We start from the raw sequence: 24288 nt of genomic DNA on the forward strand, positions 1-24288 counted from the left end.
GGCTGGCTGATAAACTTTCAGTAATTTTGTTGTTGTTACACATAGCCATTATGTTAAATTAAGTAAATTAAGTAATCTCATTATATTAAACTATTAGGACAAAGAAGAACTACATTTACAAACTACATTTTAATGTAAAAAATATGCAAACTCACCATTCCCTATTACCTATCAATACATTTATTCTTTTACCTTTTTTAATTGAAGTATAGTTGATTTACAATATTTCAGGTGAAGAGCAAAGTGATTTATAGATACAGATATATGTGTGTGCGTGTATTGTAGGGTATCTCAAGATATTAAATATAGTTCCCCGTGCTACACAGTAGGTCCTTGTTGATCTACTATTTTGCTCTTGATGAGATGGGGTGCGTTCAGTTCAAGGTGGTATGGCCCTGGACTCCTGTGCTCCTGAGGTTTTGGCATCTCTTGCATCCGGCAGCAAACAGCATCTCTTCCAGGAACCTCAGCACACGCTTGCTGGCCAAGTGGACTCTTCGCCTGTGTTTCCTCCCAGGAGGCGGCTTCCTAGGTCACCGCATGCTCTAAGAACAGCAATTTACCCACCTTCCAGCCCGCCCGCCTCCGCCAGGTTGTGAAAGACAGGAGGGCGGACCTCCTCTGGCTCAGCCTCCCTGAACCGTTGGATGCCTTGAAGGTGAGAGGGAAGGCCGATTGATTGCTCGAACCTCCGCTGGCCTAGTCTGTGACGGCCGAGCCCTCGGAAATCGGCAGGGAATGCCTGGCGCGCGTAACCCGTAGGAGGCGCGTGGCTGTAGGGCCTGGGTTGCGGGCTGTAAGAGGAGCGTTGGCTGCTGGCGCCGGCAGGAGACAGAAGGGAGGGAGGGAGGAGGGCGGCCGGGCTGGCGGCGGAGCCCCAGGTGCACCTCCCAGGTGCGTATCCCAGGTGCGCACACGATCCCAGGGGAGGGCTGGCCTGGCAGAGCTTTAGCCTCAGGAGGTTCGGCGGCCGGAGCTGCGGGATCGCGGGGAGGCGGGGCGGAGGGTGGACAGATGCCCGCGACTCCCGGCGGCCCTTCTCATTACAGGCCTGTGCGGTAGGGATAGGCGTGCTCTGCCCCGGAGAAGTTACTCGTGCGGCGTTTTTAAACGAAGACCTCGCGTAGTTAGATGTCCCTTTTTAGGGTGGCTGATTTAGATCTTACAGAGGAGTCTTAGAACTTATCCCCGCTGCTGAGGGACACCTTGGGGTCGCATGGACAGCCGGAGGATGGCCTTGGGCTTTTCTTTCCAAGGCCAGAATCTATTCAAGGCCCCATCCCGTGAGATACTATCGTTGATCGTTTCTCGCCTCTGTTGTTGAATTCATAAATATGTTCTTAATCCACATGTTTTGTTTCATAGGAAGAAGAAACTAAATGAATAAAATGAAGTCCAATAGGATCCCATTTTTTATGATTTCGAATCAGGGAAGTAAAAGTAAACCACTGGTATCTTTCCCAGGTCTTACTTTGTGTTTTACTACTTGAAACAAACACTCAACTTTGCTTTTTTTTTTCCTTGGCTGCCCATTGGGGCATGCAGGGGCTCCCAGTTCCCAGACCAGGGATCGAACCTGGGCCCCTTGCAGTGCAAGTACAGAATCCAAACCACTGGACACCAGGGAAGTCCCCACCCAGCTTTCCTAACAATACTCATGATGTCTGTAGGCAAATCCTCCAAAAAAAGGCCTCGTACAAGTTTATCAAGCAGCAAAACTAAAAAAAATGAATCTAACTCTATTATTTCGTTTTTTAACAATGCACCCCCTGCTAAACTTGCCTGCCCTGTTTGTAGTAAGATGGTGCCAAGATATGACCTGAACCGGCACCTTGATGAAATGTGTGCTGACCACGATGACGTGACTCCAGGTGGCCCCAGGCACGTCAGCTTAAGTTCAAACGTGCCCACCATAGATTTGACCAATATTGCCTTAGAAGATATAACGCCGGAGAGGTCGTCACCATCAACGATAAATTTAACCCCTGGCCAAAGTGATTCAGCAAAAATGGGCAAAAAACAGCAGACCAGCCCCTACTTTAAAAGTAAAGGTGACTCGGTGTGCAGAAATCAAGAGGAGCTGAGACATCATAATGTGAAAGTCATTTCTCTGGGAAGCCTGTCCTCTAAATTGTCCAGAAGATACATAAAGGCTAAAAGATCCCTGAATCAGAATGAGGAGTTCACTAATCAGAGTCTACAGAGGTCCTCATGCACAAGGGTTAAGAGCCTGGTTGATCAGCATTTGGAGGTGGAGGGCCAGGATCCACTTTTGGAGAACAGCTCTCAAAAGGAGAATGTGTTTACTGGTGATTCTCAGGAGGAGCTGAGTGCTCCAGCACATACAGTGGAAGGCACTAAGGTGGAGGAAGCTGAAGGCCAGACAGCTGCCCAGGAATGTGAGCAATCAGCCCTAACCCCCACCTGCACAGGTGATGCGCCTCTGTTGTTTTCATCAGATTTAATTCTCGGGCATAGAAAGCCTGCTTCTGAGGACCATCTTGCGAAGCAGGAGAGTATCAAAGGAGTAGATGGTGAAGTTACTGAAAAATGTGAGACAGGTCATTCTGAAGAGGTGAAAATGACTATTGTTTCAGAAGTGACAAATCAGGGCTCACATCGGGAGGCAAAACCTCCGAGTTCCACACTTGGTGCTTCTATACAGACCAACAGCCAAACTCTTCCTTCAGAACCTGACAGTGGCTTAGAGGATGAAATCACTCATCAGATGCCTTTGGAGAAGAGGTCAAGCTGTGATGTGTCCTGGGTCACAAGTCCAGAACTGCCAGACCATCCTTACTACCTTCGGAGTTTCCTGGTGGTACTGAAAGCCGTGTTCGAGAATGAAGAAGACAGGATGCTCTTTGATGAACATGAGAAGGGCATTGTAACTAAATTTCATCAGTTATCAGGTATCTTGAGCCTGTTTGCTTTCGAGGCTTTGTTTGCCATTTGCTGCCCTGAGTTGGTCTGGGATGTGATAGGCAGAAACCTGATGACACCGAGGAATAGTGGTTTGGGGAGCCCCCTGGGAGTACTCAGGGGACTCAGAGCCAGTGATGGTGTTCAGCTCAACAGCAATGTGCCTTTAAAAAGAGATAAGATTTGGGGCCAGGTGATGCCTGCTTCTGCACTGTCATCCTTATAAACTGTACTTGGCTTGTAATGGAAGCAGTTGTTTGTCATTTATATGTATATTTGATGGTTGTAAAACAGCGTTTCCCAGATTAGGGGGAAAAGAATAGTGTGACTTAGAAAAGCATACCTTGCATTTCAGGCATGTAATCAAGCTTGCTGCTGTATTTGGTGGATTTGTTGTTTTTGCGGGCCATTTCCTCAAAAATGAAAATAAAATACAGGCAAATGAACAAACCAAGGGATACTGAGGCATATTTTTTTTCTCCAATAACATTTTAGTTGCCTGGACTCTGCCTTTTAAAGTAAAGGTTTGCAGGAAATGGAAGCTTTCAAGCTAAATTGGTACATTAATTTTTTTGCTTTTTTAATTTTATAAATTGGTACATTTAAAAACATACGTAAATTCCTTGGCAGCCAGCTATGTGGCTCAAAGCAAATAGCACAGGTTTAGAGCAAGAGCTCCACACTCCCCCCTGCCCCATCTCCACCCGCCATCAGCTGCTCATCCAAAGGACCTTGATGGCTATGTGCACATGAGTCCCTCTCAAGCAGGAATAGCTTCCTTGGGGGCCATGCTGACCACTAGTAATAGTAGTAGGTCTGACTCCCTGTCCAGTTACAAAAAAGAAATCCTGAACGTTACCAATAATGGGTAAAAGAAGAAATTCAGTTTTACGTTCACAGTGTAACTGTGGCCCTGCTTGTGTGAGTGACACCCCATCGACTCTTGTGTCCAGGGTGGTCACAGATCTTTGGTTGGTGTACGAGCGCGTTTATTGAAGTAGTTAGTAACCCTGGGCTGTGGTGTGATTGAGAAGTAGGAACAGTTTCCTAGTGTAAGCTCTGCAGATTCTTACGGGCTGCCCTCCACAGAGAATTATCTTTAGTGTCTCTGTTGTGAAAATAGCTACTGTGAATCGATTTTGCCTCTTTCAAGAGAAAAGGGAAATAACTGTAGAAAATTTAATAAATAAGGTCGTATCATTTTATTTTCTAAATTTTTGGCCATACCATGCAGCATACAGGATCTTAGTTCCCTGACTAAAGATGGAATCAGTGCCTCCTGCATTGGGAGAGCAGATTCCTAACCACTGGATGGCCAGGGACGTCCCGAGACCACTCTAGAGTTGGAAACTGAAAGATAATTTGGGTAATAGGAAAACTTGAGACCAGGTTAATTAAATAGCTTGGTGGAGATCACTGAGTTAGAAATGGCCATTCTACCAAAGCCAGACTTTTTTTGAAAAATCCTTTTCAGATGATTTTCAGCCTAAAATAGAATATTGCATATGAAACCAAAAGCAGAGAACAGAATAACTGGAACTCTCAGTGAGAGGGGCGGGGTGTGTTTCTCTTGAGGGACTAGAAATGTTGGTTAGAAAGTGGGGAGCCTGGATCTTACACTTTTATTTTTTATTATTTTTTAAGATATATATATATTTAAATAGATGGTATTATTTCTGTGTTTAATTTTATTTATTTAATTTTGGCCGTACCACACAAGCATGTGGGATCTTAGTTCCTTGACTAGGGACCCTGCAGTGGATGGGCAGATTCTTAACCACTGGACCACCAAGGAAGTCCTTTAGGTTTTTAAATGGCTAGTTATTATTACCAACTTGGAATGGTTTATACACTCATCTCTTTAATCTTTTCACTGGCTTTGGGAGGATGGTGTTACTGGCCCTCACTCCCACTTTTCATAACAGAAGAGAAGAGGGAGCCTTACTTCCAAAGACTGTCACAAAGGCTGTGTGTCCTCTTGCTCCTCCTGTCCTGCACGCAGGCCAAGGAGACATTCCTATGGGACTTTGTATTTGAAATAAGTTCTGTCTTCCAAAGGAAGAAAATGATATTCTTGGAAGATCAGTTGAGTCAGCCTATGTGTATTTGTAACAGCATGTTTTACTCACTTTGGTTTACAAAAGGGAGTAATAGCGTATGTGGTTTTCGAGAAGAAATAGAATGTTTTTCACTGATGATCTTAACTTTGTCACAGCCAATGGTCAGAAGTTATACGTAAGACTTTTTCAACGTAAATTCAGCTGGATTAAGGTGAACAAACTGGACTATGAAGAGATCTCTGCTGACTTAACCCCCGTGGTTGGAGAGCTGACACATGCAGGCTTCCTGCAGACAGGTACGGTTTGTCCAGGGGAACCAAAGTGGAAACACGGTGAAGGGAGTTTCTGGAAAATAAGGGTGGTGCTAGTTTCATGTCATCTCCTGATTGGTGCCTGAGAAATAGTGACTGTGTGTGCATCTTTTAAATTGGTTTTTTTGGTTGTTTTTTAAAAAATTTATTTGGCTGTGTTGGGTCTTTGTTGTGGCATGTAAGATCTTTGTTCCCTGATGAGGGATCAAACCCAGGCCACCTGCACTGGGAGCTCAGAGTTAACCACTGAACCACCAGGGAAATCCCTAAATTGAGTTGTTAATCTTAGGACAACAAATAAGCTTTCTTCTTAAAGTATCAATAAAAACTGGAAAATAATAAACTTATTTAAAGTACTTTTTTTTTTTTTAAATATTTCAGAATCTGAGTTGCAGGAGCTCCCTGAGGTGCTGGAGCTTCTTTCTGCTCCAGAACTGAAAGCCCTGGCAAAGACCTTCCACCTGGCGAGTGCCCATGGGCAGAAGCAGCAGCTGGTGGACGCGTTCCTCAGATTAGCCAAGCAGCCTTCAGTCTGTACTTGGGGCCGGAACCAGCCTGGCATTGGCGCAGTGATCCTGAAAAGGTTTTGTGGCTCTTTTTTAAAAATCATTTTATTTATTTATTTATTAACACCAAAAACATTTTGCATTGGGGTGTGGTCAGTTAACAATGTTGTGGTAGTTTCAGGTGAACAGCGAAGGAACTTGTTACAGTAAGAACATTTGAGTTGTTGGTTGGGCTTCTGTAGTGGCTCAGTGGTAAAGAATCTGCCTGCAATGCAAGAGGCCTGGGTTCCATCCCTGGGGCAGGAAGATCCTCTGGAAAAAGAAGTGGCAAATCACTCTGGTATTCATACCTGGAGAATTCCATGGTAGAGGAGCCTACAGGCTACAGTACATGGGGGTCACAAAGAGCTAGACATGACTGAACGACTAACACACACACACACACACACACAGCACATATTAAGGTCTTAAAACGGATGGTACGTGTTTCCAGATTGTGATTTTCAATTGCTGCCAGACTGAAAAGGCAGAGAACCTTAATGATCAGGTCTGGATTCTTTCTTGGGTTAGCTTTTGTAATTCTTGTCATACCACACTGATTTCAAAGACAAGAAAAACCAAGAGGCAAGAGGTTAGAGGCACTAGGCCCTTGGCATATTCTAGTATTTTATTACTCAAGAAAAATGCAGTTTTAACTACTCTCCTTAACAAGAGTTAAACATGAACTGTCCAGCCAAATTTTAATTTCAGTAGACTTTTTATTGAAACATAATCTGTCAGCAATAATATGCAATTTCTCTTGAGTTGAAACATAAAAATTTACCAGAAGCTGTGGATGGTTTCTTTGGTCCTTATAAAAGCTCCTGAACAGTTTCAGGTTGGGAAAGATCATAAAAATCTCAGAATTTATTTCTTATGCCCATGTTATGTCTAAAGTATAACCATATCAACCTTAGTCTGGGAATCCATTTTTCAGAGTTGTTGAAAACGAGATGAGATAGTGCTTTTGGCAAACAGTTTAAAGCAACATCATTGTTATTTTATATAATATGTGTGTGTGTGTAACTTTGAGCTGTTAACGTGCCAAGAGCCCATCCTTATTGGGAAGATACTACAAATATTAATCTTAGTAAAACACAGGTATAAATAAGGCATACATTATTAAGAAAAATGTGACTGTCAACACTTCAAAAAGTTTATACTGTAGATTTTCCAAAAGTATTTAACTAGATTATGTATTTATAGTTAATTGACTTATGGGTATAAGATCCTCATCCCTGTGGTTAAATGTCTTCTAAGTCTTTAATTTTATTTCTTAAGTATTTCATGGTATTCATGTATATAATATTTTAAAAAGTAAGTGAATACTAAATTAGCTGTTTCTTAGTGTAAGCACTGAGCATGTAGGAACAGAAATGGAAGAATTAAGATGAACATTTTTTATCACTGACATGAGAATTATAGAAAAATGAGAATCTTAGGACTATTTTTTAATATATATAACTTTATTTATTTATTTACTTTCGGCTGTGCTGGGTCTTCACTGCCGTGCAGACTTCTCTCCAGCTGCGGTGAGCAGGGCTGCTCTGATTGTGGTGTGAGGGCTCCTCATTGCAGTGGCTTCTCTTGCTGTGGAGCACGGGCTTCAGTAGTTGCAGCTCCCAGGCTCTAGAGCACAGGCTCAGTTAATGGTGGATGGGCTTAGCTGCTCGGTGGCATGTAGGATCTTCCTGGAGCAGGGATCAAACCTGTGTCTCCTTCATTGGCAGGCGGATTCTTAACCACTGAGCCACCAGGGAAGCCCGTTAAGACTATTTTAGTTTTTTACTAAAATCACTATCCTTTAAAAGCTTTTTTAATTGAAGTATAGTTGACATATTAGTTTCAGCTGTGCAGCATAGTGATTCAGTATTTGTACAGATTATACTCCCTTCAAGTTTATTACAAAATGATGACTGTATTTCCCTGTGCTGTGCAGTATGTCCTTGTTGCTTATCTATTTCATATAGGGTAGTTCATCTCTCTTACTCTTCTGTCTGTGTCACCTCTCCCTGCTTCCTTCTCCTTGCTGATAACCACTAGTTTATTTTTTCTAGCTGTGAATTTATTTCTCTTTTGTTATATACATTCATTTGTTTTGTTTTTGAGAGTCCACAAAGAAGTGATAACATGTAGTATTTGTCTTTGACTTGTTTTACTAAGGGTAAAACTCTCTAGATCCCTCCACATTGTTAAAAATGGAAGAATTCTTTTTTTATGGCTAATACTCCATTACATAGCACACCTTTATCACTTTGTCTATTGACGGACAGTGTCCTTTATTTCTTCATTAAGCTGTGGAGCCCAGGAGTGGAACCTGAGTCTCTGATGGCTCCACATGAAGGTAATACCTGGTTACCTTCCTCTGCAGAAAAAGCATCCTTATTTGCACTCTCTGAATCCTTCTGGATAGTGGCTATGTGTTTAGTCACACTGAATGTTTCCTTCTGCAACTTGGAGTCCCAGTCCACTGGACATGCTCGAGACTCTGCGTGGGGTGGAAGGCTGGGGGTGCTGTCAGGCTCTGTGGCTGTGTGGTCCTCATGTAGATGGTGGTGAGGTGGGAACCCTATCCCTGTGTCTTTGAAACTGTGCTGGGGGCATTGATCTCTGGATACCCCAGGGAGCCAGCTTAGTTTTTGGTTTCATAGCTTCTGGGCTGGTTAGGAAGGGTGAGGTCCTCCACTAGACTCCAGCTCTCACTGGGGGACCTTGACCTCCAGGCATGCCTGGCATCATCTGGAGGCATTCTTGTTGTGACTGAGGTGGGTAGTAGGTGCCACTGACATTTAGTGAGTAGAGGCTAGGAACACAGCTGAGCATCATCTAATGCACAGAATGGGCACCTTGCCCCTACCTCAGCCCCCAGAAAAGAATTCACGGCCCAGATGTCAATAGAGAAACCCTGTTGTGCATGGTGTCCAGGTTGTTAGAGCCAGAAAGCCTTGATTGTGACCTGCTGCCTGACCAAGAGCCTTTGATAATGACATTCTAAATAAATACCTGTGGGGCTTCCCTGGTGGCTCAGTGGTAAAAAATCCATCTGCCAATGTAGGAGATGTGGTTTCAATCCCTGGTCTGGGAGGATCCCACATGCTGCCGGCAACTAAGCCTGTGTGCCACAACTGAGCCTGTGCTCTAGAGCCCAGGGCTGCAACTACTGAGCCCACTCACCCTAGAGCCTGTGCCCTGCAACAAGAGAAACCACTGTAATGAGAAGCCTGCGCAGCACAACTAGAGTGTAGTGCCCACTTGCTGCAACTAGAGAAAAGCCTGCACACAGCAACAAAGACCCAGCACTGCCATAAATAAAGAAATCAAGTTATTTTAAATAAATAAATATCTGTTATTTAATCTAAATTGTCCCTGGAGTCAAGAATTGAGAGTTGCTAATGTCAAACAGGTAACACTTTGTGTTTCTCTGGTATTTCACGTGTTTGGGACCAGCGTAAACCTTACCCTGCTCTTTTATTGAGGCAAACACTATGTGAAGTCATCTGCAGGTTTAATTTCATTGAATCTTCACCGTGTTCCAAGGTGGGGCTCTGAGCTCCAGAGAGGTTAACTAATGCTTTAACATCACACAGCCGGAGGCCAGAGGTTTGCTTCAGGCTTGGAATAATGAATGCTGTTTAGCTTGAAATAATCTATAAAATCTGATGTCCAAATGCTTACAGACCAGCAAGTCTCTTCTATACTGTGTATTTTTCAGAGCTAAAGATGTGGCGGGACGTTCCCTGAGAGTCTCTCGAGGCCCTCGGGCGGTATTTTCCCGGGCCTTGCTGCTCTTCTCATTGAGCGACATGGTGGAAGATGAGGAGGCCGCCTGTGGGGGCCAGGGTCAGCTCTCCACTGTGCTGCTGGTCAACCTGGGCCGCTTGGAGTTCCCCAGGTACACCGTCAATCGAAAGACCCCGATATTCCAGGACAGGGATGATCTCATTAGGTAAGAGAGTGGTTGCTCACTGTAACATCTGTGTATTTTTAAATTTATGCAGAAGGATCTATTATTGTTTTTTGCCATCCACAAGAGAAACATTGCTCAAAACCATTTTTTAAGTTTTTGCTTCCTGTTTAGTTTTTTACTCACTTGTATACTTTTCTAGGACTGTGAGGAGAATGTAGAAATACAGTTTGATTAAGGCTGCCAAAACTCATGAGTTTTGAGTTAGAGCTACACAGTTTTCCCCTGGTTTATATTCCCAAATAGCTTTAGCAGGGGGAGCATTTTTTAAATATAGACATTTGAACAAACCTGCCTTGTGAGTATGTTGTTGGCATGAACAAGGCTGAATATCTTCCTGGTAATGATGCTTAAAATAAAGCTAATAACTAACTTGTGGACCATATACCAGAATCATGCAGACAATAGAAGTTTTCATGAATCTGTCTTGATCCATGGATTTAGCCAGTGCTAAGCAAAAGTGGATTTTGATTAAAAAAAAAATTGCATAGATGTTGCAGGTTTATGATTCAAAGTTAGCTGAAATGGTTTCTGATATTTGATTTTAGGAAAGATGTTTAAGTGTTGTCTAGTATGTGCTTTAAAAAATAAGCTATTGAAATGATTGGATCAAAATAGAGTCAATATAAACTGATTTTAGCCCATTTTGCCTTAGTTATTAGGAAGGTCAATATCTTATTTGTATTCAGTAGGAATAACTTTTTCAGTCAGATCTTCTAATTAGAATGTTTTCTCCAATTCCACTTTTCATTGCCTTAGAGCTGTCCAGTTGAGTATTAAAAGAGAGCTAGATGGAAGCGTGTATGAGCAAATCTTTACACTTAGAGGATTCTGTTTTTCGCTTATTTGACAGTTTCTGCACACAGTGCTAGAGTGTGCTTTTCTCTCAAGGGTGAGTCCAGAGCACAGTGACTGTGCACTCGGTGTTACAGAACTATGGGGCCCATGTCTTTGTTTTGATATCTAAAGACACGCCGAGAAGCTGTCTGTCTTCAGTTACATAAGTTCAGAACATTTCAGCATCGCCATCTCCCAGATACTGTCCCTGAAGTTGTTTTTGAAAATCCCAAATAATTCTCTTAGCTTGGGCAGTATCCCTCTGGCCATCTCTGACTTAGTGAGTAAATGACCAAACCTACACTTCCGTATAATCCTGAGATTGGTTACATGTTGTCATAGTTGCTCCCAGATTGTTGAATGGATGACTGAGTGAGTAGGCACCAGAGGTCAGGGAGGAAGAGCTGGTCAGTGTTGCATCATGTAATGGGACATGTGATGTGATGGTAAGGTTGTGTGTCTTCATCTTTCTGGCTGGGAGGCCTGTATGAACACTTCTAGGCTATTCGTGGAGTAATAGTCAAATGAATCCTGAGATAAAACGTAACCCTTGTGTTTTCAAAAGCAGATCTGAATGTGTTGGGTGGGATGTGGGGATGTGAGGTTCTGTACGTCAGTGCTCATCCCGCCCTGAAACCTGAATGTCGTGGTTTCCCGCCTGTCCCCCCTCAGGTATGCGGTGGCCGCGCACACGCTGAATGACATCTCCACGGCGATGGCCAGCGGGGCCTGGGAGGAGGCTAGGGAGCTCGCTCGGTGTGCAAAGCAGGACTGGGATGGACTGAAAGACCACCCGTCCCTGAGGTGAGGTGGTTCTCTGGTGCCTGTGAGGGTTACCGACTGACCTAGTTGTTCTAACTGCGTAAGATCATCTTTTTCATGAGGAACATGCTCCTTTTGTTCCGTGGTGAGGCCAGCGTGTGTAGTTGAACTTCCTCCTCACTTTGCATGGAGTCAAAAGTATTGGGTGAGTAGCAGGGAGTGTCTGAAAGTTTGGGGTGATTTTTATACCCCCAGTCTGTCTGTGGCAGACAATGGCTTGCCACCTGCAGGGGCACTGGCCCATCTGGGGTTTGGTCAGCTGAATTACAACCCTGGGGGAAGCCTGGCCGCAGGACAGAAGCTGTCTTCTGGTGGAAATTCCAGGAGCTGTTGTTTTGAACAAGAAAATGAATCATACCTTAAAAAAAAAAAAAAGAAAATTAAATTGAACATTTACTTCAAGAGTTCAGAGTACACAGCACATGATCCTTCATTCTTTTTGGTTTAATAAATGTTCAACGTGTTTCATAGGGTTAAGAAACTTTTTCCTTCCTTAGTACAAAGTGATAAGAAAAATTAGTAGTATTGGATATCTCTTTCAGAAAAACATTTAGGACAAAAGTCTACACAGAAATAATACAAACTTAAAAACCATAGCTAAGAAAATAGCCTTTACTGTTAAGAAAAACAACTGAATATTTTCTCTGTGTTTTGTTTGGGAGTAATTTAGATAGAGTGAGGCATTTACTTACAGGCCTTTGTAGGAAGCAGACAACTAGTGTGTACAATGAGTGTTAGCCCGTGATGTGCATGGACCCTGGGGGATTTTCTTAAGTAATTGGGCAAATGTGTAAACATTTCTCAGACTAAACAGGAAAACAAATGGTTAAAACAAGTTAATGGATGATTTTCTTGGTTTAAAAAAAAAGATAAGACCTCATGGCCGGGAAGTTGGGTTCCTGTAAGACAGAGGTCAGTAGCCTCTTGCGTGGAGGCCCAGTGGGGCAGCGGTCAGGCTCGCCAGTGAATGGGCAGGACTGGCCCAGTGCAGGTGTGTTCTCCGACACCAAAATGTGTGTTTCTTGTAATTTTCACGTGCCACACGGTTTTTCTCCTTTTGACTTCTTTTAGCTATTTATAAACATGGAAACCACACTGGACTTGTATTAAAATCAGGTGGAGGCCCTGAGTCTGGCCTGGGGGCTGGCGTCTGCTGACCTCTGGCTCTCATTTCACATTGCCATCTGGTGACTTCAAGCAGGTGGCCATGAGAACATATATTTGTGGTGTAAAAAACTGCACACGACAGGCAGTGTTCAGAATGTATCTTCTTAGAATAAAGAAATTCAGTCTGCTTTGTCACCTCTTCAGTTCAGTTCAGTTCAGTCGCTCAACCGTGTCTGACTCTTTGCAACCCCATGGACTGCAGCACACCAGGCTTCCCTGTCCATCACCAACTCCAGGAGCTTGCTCAAACTCATGTCCATTGAGTCAGCGATGCCATCCAACCATCTCAGTCTCTGTTGTCCCCTTCTCCTTTTGCTTTCAATCTTGCCCAGCATCAGGGTCTTTTCCACTGAGTCAGTTCTTCCTATCAGGTGGCCAAAGTATTGGAGCTTCAGCTTCAGCATCAGTCCTTCCGATGAATATTCAGGACTGATTTCCTTTAAGATTGACTGGTTGGATCTCCTTGCAGTCCAAGGGACTCTCAAGAGTCTTCTCCAACACCACAGTTCAAAAGCATTGAATCTTCAGCACTCAGCTTTCTTTATGATCCAACTCTCACACCCACACATGACTACTGGAAGAACCATAGCTTTGACTAGACAGACCTTTGTTGGGAAAGTAATGTCTCCGCTTTTTAATATGCTGCCTAGGTTGGTCATAGCTTTTCTTCCAAAGAGCAAGTGTCCTTTAATTTCATGGCTGCAGTCACCATCTGCAGTGGTTTTGGAACCCAAGAAAATAAAGTCTCTCACTGTTTCCATTGTTTCCCCATCTATTTGCCATGAAGTGATGGAACCAGATGCCATGATCTTCGTTCTTTGAATGTTGAGCTTTAAGCCAACTTTTTCACTCTCCTCTTTCAGTTTCATCAAGAGGTTCTTTAGTTCTTCTTCACTTTCTGCCATAAGGGTGATGTCATCTGTGTATCTGAGATTATTGATATTTCTCATGGCAGTCTTGATTCCAACTTCTGCTTCATCCAGCCCAGCATTTCACATGATGTACTCTGCATATAAGTTAAATAAGCAGGGTGACAATATACAGGCTTGACGTACTCCTTTCACAATTTGGAACTAGTCTGTTGTTCCACATCTGGTTCTAACTGTTGCTTCTTGACCTGCATACAGGTTTCTCAAGAGGCAGGTAAGGTGGTCTGGTATTCCCATCTATTAAGAATTTTCTACAGTTTGTTGTGATCCACACAGTCAATGTAGCAAAAGTGTAGTCAATGAAGCAAAAGTAGATGTTTTTCTGGAATTCCCTTGCTTTTTCTATGGTCCAGCGGATGTTGGCAATTTGATCTCTGGTTCCTCTGCCTTTTCTAAATCACCTCTTAGGATTGTCTTACAGTAAACACACCGAACCGCTAAACTGCTGGTGGACATCTTCGTTTTAGGTACCACGAGAATTTACCACTCTTCCTCCGGTGTTTTACTGTTGGGTGGGTTTACACGAGGATTTTGTCCCGAAACGTTGAAATACTGCAGAGACTTCACCTGTACGAGGTGAGTGCACCAGCCCTCTGCCCCTGGCTCTTGACTTCTCCCACTAATGTGGTCTGCTGAACTGAGCTGCTGTCAGAGCCCCTGTGTGATGGGGAGGGTCTCCCCACATCCCTGAGGTGAAAGCCTCACCTCTGCTCAAGTTCCCAGGACAGCAGTCACGGACAGTAACCTACAACCTAAGTCTGGAAATAACCTACAATCAGGAGTGAGGGCTCTGGTCATGCCCCTGCTCATACTCAGAGCTGTGAGGTTGCTGGGCTCAGCTTCTGCTGTGCAGACACTTCTGTATTGAAACTCAGTGTCTTACAAAGAGGCTGTGCTAGAGCTGGGCTTCCTCACCTGGGTCCATGGACCCTGGGCAGCTCCGTGGGACTGGCTTCAGCAGAGTCTGTGGACCTGCAGGTGCATCTCTGGGGTTTGTGCATTTTTCTCAGGAGAATCATTAGATTCTTCAAAGAGATTCAGGAACCACAAAAGATGAGCATGAGACATGAGCTATGAACATGGACCACAAAGTCCGCCTGTTGAGGTGGGGTCTTTGGGTGGAGACCCTGCCTCATAACTGTCCAGCCCCCTCCCCGATTCCTCGCACCTTTGGCCGTGTGGCCAGCTGGGTTCCCAGGAGCATGTGGACCTGCAGCCCAGCTGCTGCTCCTGCCTAGAGCCTGGCCCCGTGTGGCCTGTGCTGCTGACCTGGTGCACAGAGAGTGCCATGTGGTGTCACAGCTGCATCCACATGAGGTGGCAGGGGCCCTGCTGAGAAGTGGGCATGCCTCTGGAGCTCAGGCCACTCTCGGGGGATGTCCCAGGGCCCCCTCCTGGCAGTCTCAGGTCCTGGGCCTTATTTTAGAGTGCCAAGGATGCTGATATCCTTTGCCAGTTTTCCTGGCAACTCAGTGTAACAGCGGCCTTAGCGTGCAGGAGTCTAATGCACTTCCCTTCTTGTTGCCGGTGTAGGAAGCTGTGAAGGAGCTTGAAAATCTGTTGTCCCAGGACGTGTACTGTTCCGACAGCAGGGGCCGGTGGTGGGACCGGCTGGCCCTTAACTTACACCAGCACCTGAAGCGCCTGGAGCCGGTACGTAGCTGCTAAGGCCACCAACCTTTCTTCAGCTTCGCATACATTTAAACAGTAAAGCAAACTGTTAATACCTTAAGAGTCTAAATGTTGTTAGGGCGTTGATTTCTTTCTTTCTTTTTAAGTTTATATTTTATATTGGACTATAGTTGATTTAAAGCATTGATTTCTTACATATCCCTCTTTCTCTGTGTTCTGCCAACCCCACAAATAGGGGTGTGAGCACAGGGTGACCGTGGGTTCAGCAGGTGGATCATGTCAGGAGCTGGAGAGTTAGGTGTCCCTCACCTCACACAGGTGCGCTCTCTGGTTTGGAAACAGTGATTTTATTCACTCACTGCCCAGGGCCTCCTGGTAGAAAGACGGGTGAAGACGTGGCGTCTGGCTCTACAGGGTGGCCACCATCCCGTCTGGGCGCTGCCCTCTCTGGTAGGGACTTTGAGTCTGAGAACACTGTCGGCTGCCATCCACTGTGGCCAGCAGGGCAGGGCCTCACGAGGCAGCAACAGTAGCCCTCTGTGTGGCCGCCTGTGGTCCCCTGTCCCACTTAGCCCGTGTCTCTGTCCAGTGGAGGGCACTGCTGCCCTGGGAGTTTTTATTCTTCTAGTGGCAGGTCACATGAATCCAGTGATAGAGGGTTGGAAAAGTTGACTCTGGGCCTGGACGATGACACGCTCCATTTACTCCCTGAAACTAAAAGGCGCCTTGTCCCCTCAAGTGTTTCGAGCCAGAGAAAACTGTTCTTCTCCTGGAGGTGGGCATGGTGCTCCCTGCCCAGCGTCAGGAGAGGCCCCTGCTGGCCCCCACCTAGTGTGGACAGAGGGCGTGTGCACACTGCCTCTCTCTCTCCCTGAAATAAAACTTCAGAGGAGTTTATAGACTTTCCCGTCATTCAGGTCTGCTGAGAGGACTATTCATTAATGCTCAGAGGTTATTTTTGACGTTGATAGAGCGTTGTTTTTTTTTTTAGCCTTTTCCTAGAGGTCTTCCTGGCCACTCATAACCTGTGATTTTGTCACCATTCCTTCCCTCTGTATGTCAGTTTCCAGGGCAGGCAACAGCCAGCTTAGCAGAGGCTCATGTCCGCAGTTACCCAGCAGTCAGTCTGGCTAGGCTGAGCCCAAGGCTACCCCTCCCTACAGCCAGCCCGGCTCCGTTAGGGCTGCAGGGCAGCCAGCAGGGCCTCATTCTCTGCTGGATTCCTCTGGGCCGCTACACTCTGATGGTCTGATCTTCACTGACTTCTGGGCTTTTTTGTTCTTGTTACTTTTTATTTATTGCAGTAATTATATATAACAACAACAAAAAAAAACCTTGCCATTTTAATCACCTCTAGGTATATAGTTCAGTGGCATTAATTATATAGCTGATCCTAGACTAACTCAGAGGTTAGAGGTTCTGACCACCCCCCCACCCCCACATGGTCAAAAATCCACATATAATTTTGCAGTTGGCCTGAGCACCCCTTGGGGCCCCGAGCATCCCTACCCCAGGTCTCTATCCCCAGTCTCCTCTGTCTCCTGAGGCAGTGTGTCCACACGTGTGACCAGGACGTGGTGTTGGGAACACGACTGCTCCTGCCCCACACCTTTGCCTCAGGGTCTGTGCTCCATCTATGCGTTGAAGGTGTCTGTGTGAGATGTACAGGAATAATGTCCTTGTCCCTGGAGGGTGGCTCTGTCTACTGCTAATTAGCAAAAGGAATGATTAATTGATGGTGGGGTTTCCATCCCATGAAATGGGGGTGCCGCTGCCTGGGCCTTACTAACACTGACAGTGCCATGCTCTCCACAGGCTGTCCAGTGCATCGCTGCAGGCCTGGCGGATCCTCATGTCCGGACAGGCCACCGCCTGGCACTGTACCAAAGGGCCGCACGCCTGCGTGCCTCTCCCAGCGGCCAGAAGTACATGCATCTCCTCCGCCAGCTCCCAGAGGTCACCGTGGAGGACGTCAGACATGTGCGTGAATATCCTGGGGGCACTGTGGGTGCATTTCAGGGGTTTTTCCTGAACGCAGCCTTAGAGCGGTTTCCAGCACACATTTCTCATAGACTCAGAAAGCCCTCTGGTTTGCTGTGGGCAGTGACCCAGCCTTGTTCCGACCTCAGCCTGGCATCGAGGTGTCAAAGAGGCCTGGTCAGCAGGGGCTGTGACTCTACCCCTGAGTCAGCAGCTCACAACCCTGCCAGGCCTCCTGCCCGCAGCCCAGTCAGGACCCTGAAGAGCAGCTCAGAGCAGCGCTCCTGGGCACCAGGCGATGACCTGCCCACATCTTCAAGACCAACCCGGTGCTGCACTAAGGACAGGTGGCCTTTCGAGGGCAGAGGAGAGTTTGTTTGGGGCTTCAGGGCTGGAGCAGGAGTGGGGCTAACAGCTGTTCCTCACCCCCCACCCACCCAGGTGACCGTCACAGGCCGGCTGTGCCCACAGCGTGGATCAGGGAAGTCTGTCTTCGTGCTGGAGGCTGGGGGGGCCTCCCCTGCCACTGTCCTGTGCTCCGTGGAGGAGCTGGCACTGGCCCATTATAGACACTGCGGCTTTGACCAGGGTAACTGGGCCATGTGGCCACGCTGGGGGGTGTCGTCACTCTATCCTGTCCCTGTGGGAGGCCCTAGAGGGCACAGGAGAGAATTTTATCACCCCAGTTCATCAGGGCCATGTGCTTCCTCATGTCCAGTGTTCACACCTGCCACCATGAGGGTGGTGTGTTCTGGTAGGGACATGAGGAGCAAGGGTGGCTGGATTGCTCTTAGAGATCTTGGATCAGGCAGGTGGACAGGATTGGAGAGGACCACAAGATGCTGCCCATAGCCAGCCGCTCAGAGGTACTGCAGTGTGTGGAGGAGCACCGGGGTCTCGGGTGGGGGCATCAGGTGTGCCAAAGGGCCATGAGGGGCCCACTGGGAGCGGCCCCAGCCCTGGCGACCCTGCTTCACTGTTCACACGGCCTGGAACTGGGCTGGGCCTCTCTGAGGTCACCACCCCATCTTATAGTCTGGATGTGGGGTGGGGATAGGGGGTCTGGACTGGGTGGTCTCTGATGTGGAAGTTTTCTGTAAAACCCCGAGTCCTAAACCCCGGCACTGTGTGGTGTCCAGGTCGAGGCAGAGGAGTGCTGTGGAAGGAGGCGAATGGGGTCAGAGGCAAAGGCTCCTGGGCGCCCACCCTCCCCCGTCAGACCTCCTGTTTGTTTTTAAACATGTCCCTTAGGTTTTTCCACTCTGAAACATGCATTTGAATTTTGTCATAATTACTAAGACTTTCATCCTTAAGCAAGGCTTCTGTATATAAGCAATCTAATGTTAAGAAGATGAGCAGGGAATGGCATGAAAACAGCCTTTGCCTTTGAATCTAAAATATTTTTGCTAGTTTCTTCAACTTGAGCTGGCAGTAGGATATGGTGGTGTCTTTGGAGAGCAGAAGAGATGGATTTTTCTCGTGTGTGCCTTGTCTCAGGGATCCATGGGGAGGGGTCCACCTTCAGCACCCTGTTTGGCCTCCTGCTGTGGGACATCATCTTCATGGACGGGGTGCCAGATGCCTTCAGAAATGCCTATCAGGTAACGCTGGCCACGTTCAGACTGCAGAGCCTCTGCACACACACGTGAGTCACTCCCACCCTGGGACCCTGAGGTTGCTGCCCCGGAAACCTGCCCCCAGTTATACTCTTCTGGATCCTAGTGCTAATTTCACTCTAAGAATGGCTTTTAATTTTTAAATCTGATTCATAGAATTTAAAATGTAAGCTACTTTACTGGAATCATTCCTCTTGAAACTTTTCGTGTCAGTGTCTTCGGCTTCACCCTGGTGGGGCCCATGTACACTCATGTGCTTTGTCATACATGTCTGCTAAGAGCTCCACTGTGTGTGCATGTTCAGTCGCTCAGTCCTGTCCGACTCTCTGCGTCCCCATCGACTGTAACCTGCCATGGAATTTTCCAGGCAAGAATACTGGCATCTATTGCCATTCTTTCCTTCCGGGGATCTTCCTGACCCAGGGATTGAACCTGTGTTTCCTGCATTGGCAGGTGGATTCTTTACTACGGCACCACCTGGAAAGTCCAAGAGCTCCACCAGTTTAACCTAAGAACTCTTTTAGCAAATTGTACTTGTCTTTGCAAATTAGTTCTCTAAAAAATCAGTGTCATAAATTGCTTTTATATCAGGTTACTTGGGTGATTTTTATATATCTTTTGAGAAAAAGCCTGAGTCCACTTCATCAGAGTGGTCAGTTTCCAGATTTGATGGGCATTGGCTCCTCTGATGACCCCAGCCTCCCAGGCTTAGTGTGAGCTGGTTCTCCCTGCACACAGGCGGCCCCGCTGGACCTCTGCACAGACAGTTTCTTCGAGAGCAGGGCATCAGCCATGGAAGCCCGGCTGCAGCAGATCCACAGCGCCCCCGAGGAGAGCTTGCGGGCCTGGGTGGCAGCTGTGTGGCAGGCCCAGGAAGGCAGGGTGTCCTCCCTGGTCAGCTGGGATCGCTTCTCTTCTCTGCAGCAAGCCCAGGTGAGAGTCTGCAGTGGGGGTTCGCTCAGGAAGTGCCTCCAATGTGGGTTTCCTTTTGGCAGTTGTAACAAAAGACAAGTATGCACACATTCACATATATGTGTGCCTGTATGTATGCACACACCCATGTACCTGTGTGTATGTTATACCTGTTCATGTATATATGCAAGTACACGCATACATGTGTGTCTGTGCATGTGCTTGTCGTACCCCTGCCCAAAGGCCTCTGTTCCTGAAGGGACAGTCCCAAGTGTGAACAAGCCCCAGTTATGCCTTCGGCCTGTTTGGTTGGCAGCCCCCTTGGCCTGGCCTGTGGCCCCTGGAGGGAGGACACTCTCCCTGTCCTGTGACCAGTGGCCTCCATGGGCCGCTGTTGCATCCTAAGTGCTCACCCCAAATCCTCTCTTCTTAGCTGCTCCTTGGATGTTCCCGACTGGGTGAAAGCTTGGTAACTGACCATGGAGAACGCATCCCCAGAGGCTGGGGTGCCAGCACCAGGGGCAGAAGGGCGCTTGGTGTCCTAGGACCCCATCTCTACTGAATTGACACATGGGGTCTCCCCCGTCTCAGCATCACTGGGGGCTCCAGGGTCTCCATCCCAGGGGAGGGCTGACCGTCCCTGTATCTTCTGTCCAGGATCTTGTGTCCTGCCTGGGGGGCTCCATCCTCAGTGGCGTGTGCCGCCGCCTGGCCATGGACTTCCGGCACTGCCGAGGGGGCCTCCCTGACCTGGTTGTGTGGAGCTCCCAGAGTCATCACGTCAAGGTCAGTTGAGCTAGAGCAGAAAGTCATGTTTGTAATTTTATGATCAACTTAAAGGCCACAATCCAGGCATTTCTTGCTTGGTGATTGACAAGATTGAATCCCTCAAGAGCTGCTGGACTGAGGGCTAGGATTGTTCGGTGGCTGCTGGTAGAGGCGTCCACGGTGCTGACACCTGGGCCTCTCCCCATGCGGCAGCCTATTTCATCCGAGCAGGTGTGGGAGAAGGGCCAGGCTGTAAGCAGGACGGAAGTCAGTCTCTTTTTATCAGCTGAGCTGGCAGCGACAAACCATTGCTTGCGCTGTGTCCACTGTTGGAAGCAGGGCAAGGGCAGGGACTCTGCAGGTGTGAGCACCAAGGGGCCGGGATGGCTGGGGGTGATTTTTCTAAGCTCCGAGAGTGAGTGCCTGCTTACGTGCTGTAGGCTGGCTGCCACCCTTTCCTTACCTGGTCTCATCCTGCCTGTCACAGGCTAGTGGTTTTCTTAAACTACTGAATTTTGAGATGAAAAGAAAAATTATGGTACAGGTTCTTTATCAGATACATTTCATTCAGTGTGTGACTTGACTTTTCATTGTCTAAATAGTGTATTGAACTGTTGAAGTATTAAGTTTTGATAAAGTCCAGCTCATCTGTTCTCTCTGGGTCATGTTTCTGGTGTCATGTGACACTTCTGACTACAGTTGTGGATTTGGGTATTTTTCCTTTCGGTTTTGTCAATGTCTGCTTTATATATATTGTGAGGCTTTATTATTCAACATATAAACTTAGGATTTTCATGTCTCTAAACTTGTTTTTATATGAGTTTCTTATATTCTGTAGGCAGCATATATATGGGTCTTACTTTTAATCTAATCTGACAGCCTGTGCTCTTAATTTGTTAGTATTTGGAATATTACATTTAATGTGATTATTCATATCTGGCTTTAAACCTTTCATTTGTTTTTTGTCTCAGTTCTTCATTTTGTCTGAGGTTGCATTTTATCCTCTGTTGGCTTGTTAGCTCTGACTCTTCATGTGTTTTAAGTGGTTGGAGTTGTGTTTACAGTGTGTACTTAAACTTACCTACTTTCAAGTGATGTTGTACCAGTCCACATAGAATATAAAGAACCCTACAACAGTATATCTCCTCTCTCAGCCCTTGTGCTGTGTTCATACATTATGCCTTGACATGTTATAAACCCTAGAACACATTATTTTGCTTTCTACAGTGGACTAATGAGCCTTTATAGTTACTCATATAGATACAAATTCTAATGGTTATTCCTTTATATAGATTCAGATTTCCATGTACTATCATTCTCTTCCTGACAGAACTTCCTTTCACATTTCTTGCAATGGAAGTGTGCTAATAATGAATTATTTAGGTTTTATATATTTTAAGACTTTAAGTTTTCATTTTTGAAAGATAGTTTTTCCTAGGCAAAGAATTGGCACCCCACTCTAGTACTTGTGCCTGGAAAATTCCATGGACAGAGGAGCCTGGTAGGCTGCAGTCCTTCACTTTCACTATTCACTTTCATGCACTGGAGAAGGAAATGGCAACCCACTCCAGTGTTCTTGCCTGGAGAATCCCAGGGACGGGGGAGCCTGGTGGGCTGCCGTCTATGGGGTCGCACAGAGTCGGACACGACTGAAGCGACTTAGCAGCAGCAGCAGCAGGCAAAGGATTCTTTTTTCAATGCCTTAAAATATTTGTCCACTGTCATCTAGCTTGTATTGTTTCTAGTGAGAAGTCTGTAGTCTCTCCCCTCTGGCTTTTGACAATTCTGGCTGCTTTATTAGATCCCCCTGCCCTGCCTTTTTTTTTTTTTTTCCAAACTTATATGCAATTTATGTTTCTTAGAGTCGTGTTCTTTAGGGGTCTGTACTTGGGAGTTCACCGAGCTTCTTGGATCTTTGGGTTTAAAATTTCCATCAACTTTGAAAAATTTTTTAGCCATTATCTCTTCAAATATTTTTTTCTCTCTGTTCTGCCCTTTGGGATCTCTATTAAGATCTCTCTAACTCCTGTTAGGCTGTGGAAATGCTTTATTAATTAAAAAAAAAAAAAACTTTTGTAGTTCATGTTGGTAGTCTCCATCGCTGTGTTTTGAATTTTGGTGCTCTGTGGTAGACAACACTGACGCAGTTCTGGTTCCATGGAGCTGATGTGTGGTGAGCAGTTTTATCTTACGACACACATCGTAAACAAGTGCACAGGAAAGGGAAGGACCCTTCTAGAAATGAATCTGAGCTGAGCATTGAGGGGGAAGGTGTCAGACACGTGAAGAGCAGGGAGACATGTCCTAGGTGGTAGGACTGGCAAGCATGGGCAAGGGCCCTGGCTTGCATGGGGAAGACACCAGGCCACACGGTTTTGTGGGTCCTGGCAAGGAGCTTGGGTCTAATCGCAGACACAACAAAAAAGTGATTGAGGGGTGCTGAGCAGGAGAGTAACAGTGCTGTGTGTGCTGGAAAACTATTTCAGCTGCCATATTACGTATGAACCCATTTCCTAATTCTCTGTGGAGGACAGTCTGGTTTCTAAGAATAGGGGACTTTCTCACTGAATTCATATGTACATGTTTAGTTGTTACAGACATGTAAGTACAGCAGTGCAGCTGGGCAAGCCTTCTAAATAAATGGTCGTTAGTGGGAACTGCCACAGCCCACCTGAATAGCCCTTCTGTCTCCCAGCTGGTGGAAGTGAAGGGACCCCATGACCGGCTGTCGCAGAAGCAGATGATCTGGCTGGATGAGCTGCGCCGGCTGGGGGCGGATGTGGAGGTTTGCCACGTGGCTGCAGTCGGGGCCAGGAGCAGGGGTCCCGACTGAGAGCCGAGGGCTCGGAGGCATCTAAGACCATTAGAGCGTAGAATGTCACTACATCCTATTTAATTTTGGTTTTGTTATTGTCATAATAAACCTGGCACCTTAAGGATTCATCATCGTACAGTGTCTGTATCACCAACCTCAGTGATTGGCTTCAGGACACTTACCAATCCCACACATTAGTAAAGAACTTCCAAAAAGGTCAGAACCTTCGTGGCTATTTCAGGAGCTGGATGCATTATGTTACTAAGTTATCTTTACAGAAAACTGGAAAACTGCAAAACAAGATGATTCACAGCTTTCAGTCTTTTATGAAAGCAGCATACACAATGTTTCTTTCTAAAAAATATATTAGATTCTTGAATTTATATATGTTTTCTGATTTCTCTGATTTCTTTAAGAATTAAGAAACACATTGTCATCAAGTGCCTTTTGGGCCTATCACCATGGAGAGGGACACTTGCTACCAAAGGCATTTAGCTGTCCCTTTCTGTCTTGACCCTTGGGTATGTCCCCGATGACTGAGGCAGTCTCCCACACTGGCAGAACTTGCTTTAATGTGAGAACACGCTGGCAGAACGCGCTTTAGCACTACTGTTTAGTGCAGATGCAAGGTCTGGAGCAGCCCTGGGTCGAGCAGGTCTGTCAGCACCATCCTTCCAGCAGTGCTCACTTTGGGTCTCAGTCGCATTCCAGTGATTCTCACAGATTTCAGACTTCTCTGTTATTATATTTGTTATGGTTTGACTTGCAGAAGGTTCAGATGATGGTTAGTATATTTCAGCAGCAAAGTATTTTAAAATATTTAAAGGTTTGTACACTTCTAGATATAATGCACGTTTAACAGACTATAGTGTACTGGAAGCATTACTTTTACATGTACTCAGAAACCAGAAAATTCACATGACTTGCAGACTGTGATGACACTCACTTTACTGTGGTTATGTGGAACCAACCTGCAGTGTCTCCAAGGTGTGCAGAGCCCTGGGCAGG

The 24288-nt window shown here is 46.2% G+C and overlaps 1 protein-coding gene across 3 annotated transcripts; it reads left to right on the forward strand.

The window, feature by feature from the left end:
* Positions 1-748: 748 nt before the first annotated feature.
* FAN1 (FANCD2 and FANCI associated nuclease 1) lies at positions 749-23406 on the forward strand. 3 transcript variants are annotated; one of them, XM_019983379.2, is made up of 14 exons: positions 749-894; positions 1366-2912; positions 5138-5278; positions 5675-5876; positions 9551-9784; positions 11312-11443; positions 14025-14133; positions 15091-15210; positions 17005-17169; positions 17611-17758; positions 18667-18814; positions 19524-19718; positions 20355-20483; positions 23161-23406. In XM_019983379.2, the coding sequence occupies exons 2-14, from the start codon at positions 1658-1660 to the stop codon at positions 23171-23173; spliced, it is 2991 nt and encodes a 996-aa protein (XP_019838938.2). In that variant the 5' UTR covers positions 749-894; positions 1366-1657; the 3' UTR covers positions 23174-23406. The 3 variants fall into 3 exon arrangements, with proteins under 3 accessions (XP_019838938.2, XP_019838935.2, XP_019838936.2); XM_019983376.2 differs by having other exon boundaries at positions 18667-18770; XM_019983377.2 differs by having other exon boundaries at positions 771-907; positions 18667-18770.
* The last annotated feature ends 882 nt before the right edge of the window (positions 23407-24288 follow it).

The sequence above is a fragment of the Bos indicus genome, chromosome 21, assembly GCF_029378745.1.
Source record: "Bos indicus isolate NIAB-ARS_2022 breed Sahiwal x Tharparkar chromosome 21, NIAB-ARS_B.indTharparkar_mat_pri_1.0, whole genome shotgun sequence".
Lineage (NCBI taxonomy): Eukaryota > Metazoa > Chordata > Mammalia > Artiodactyla > Bovidae > Bos > Bos indicus.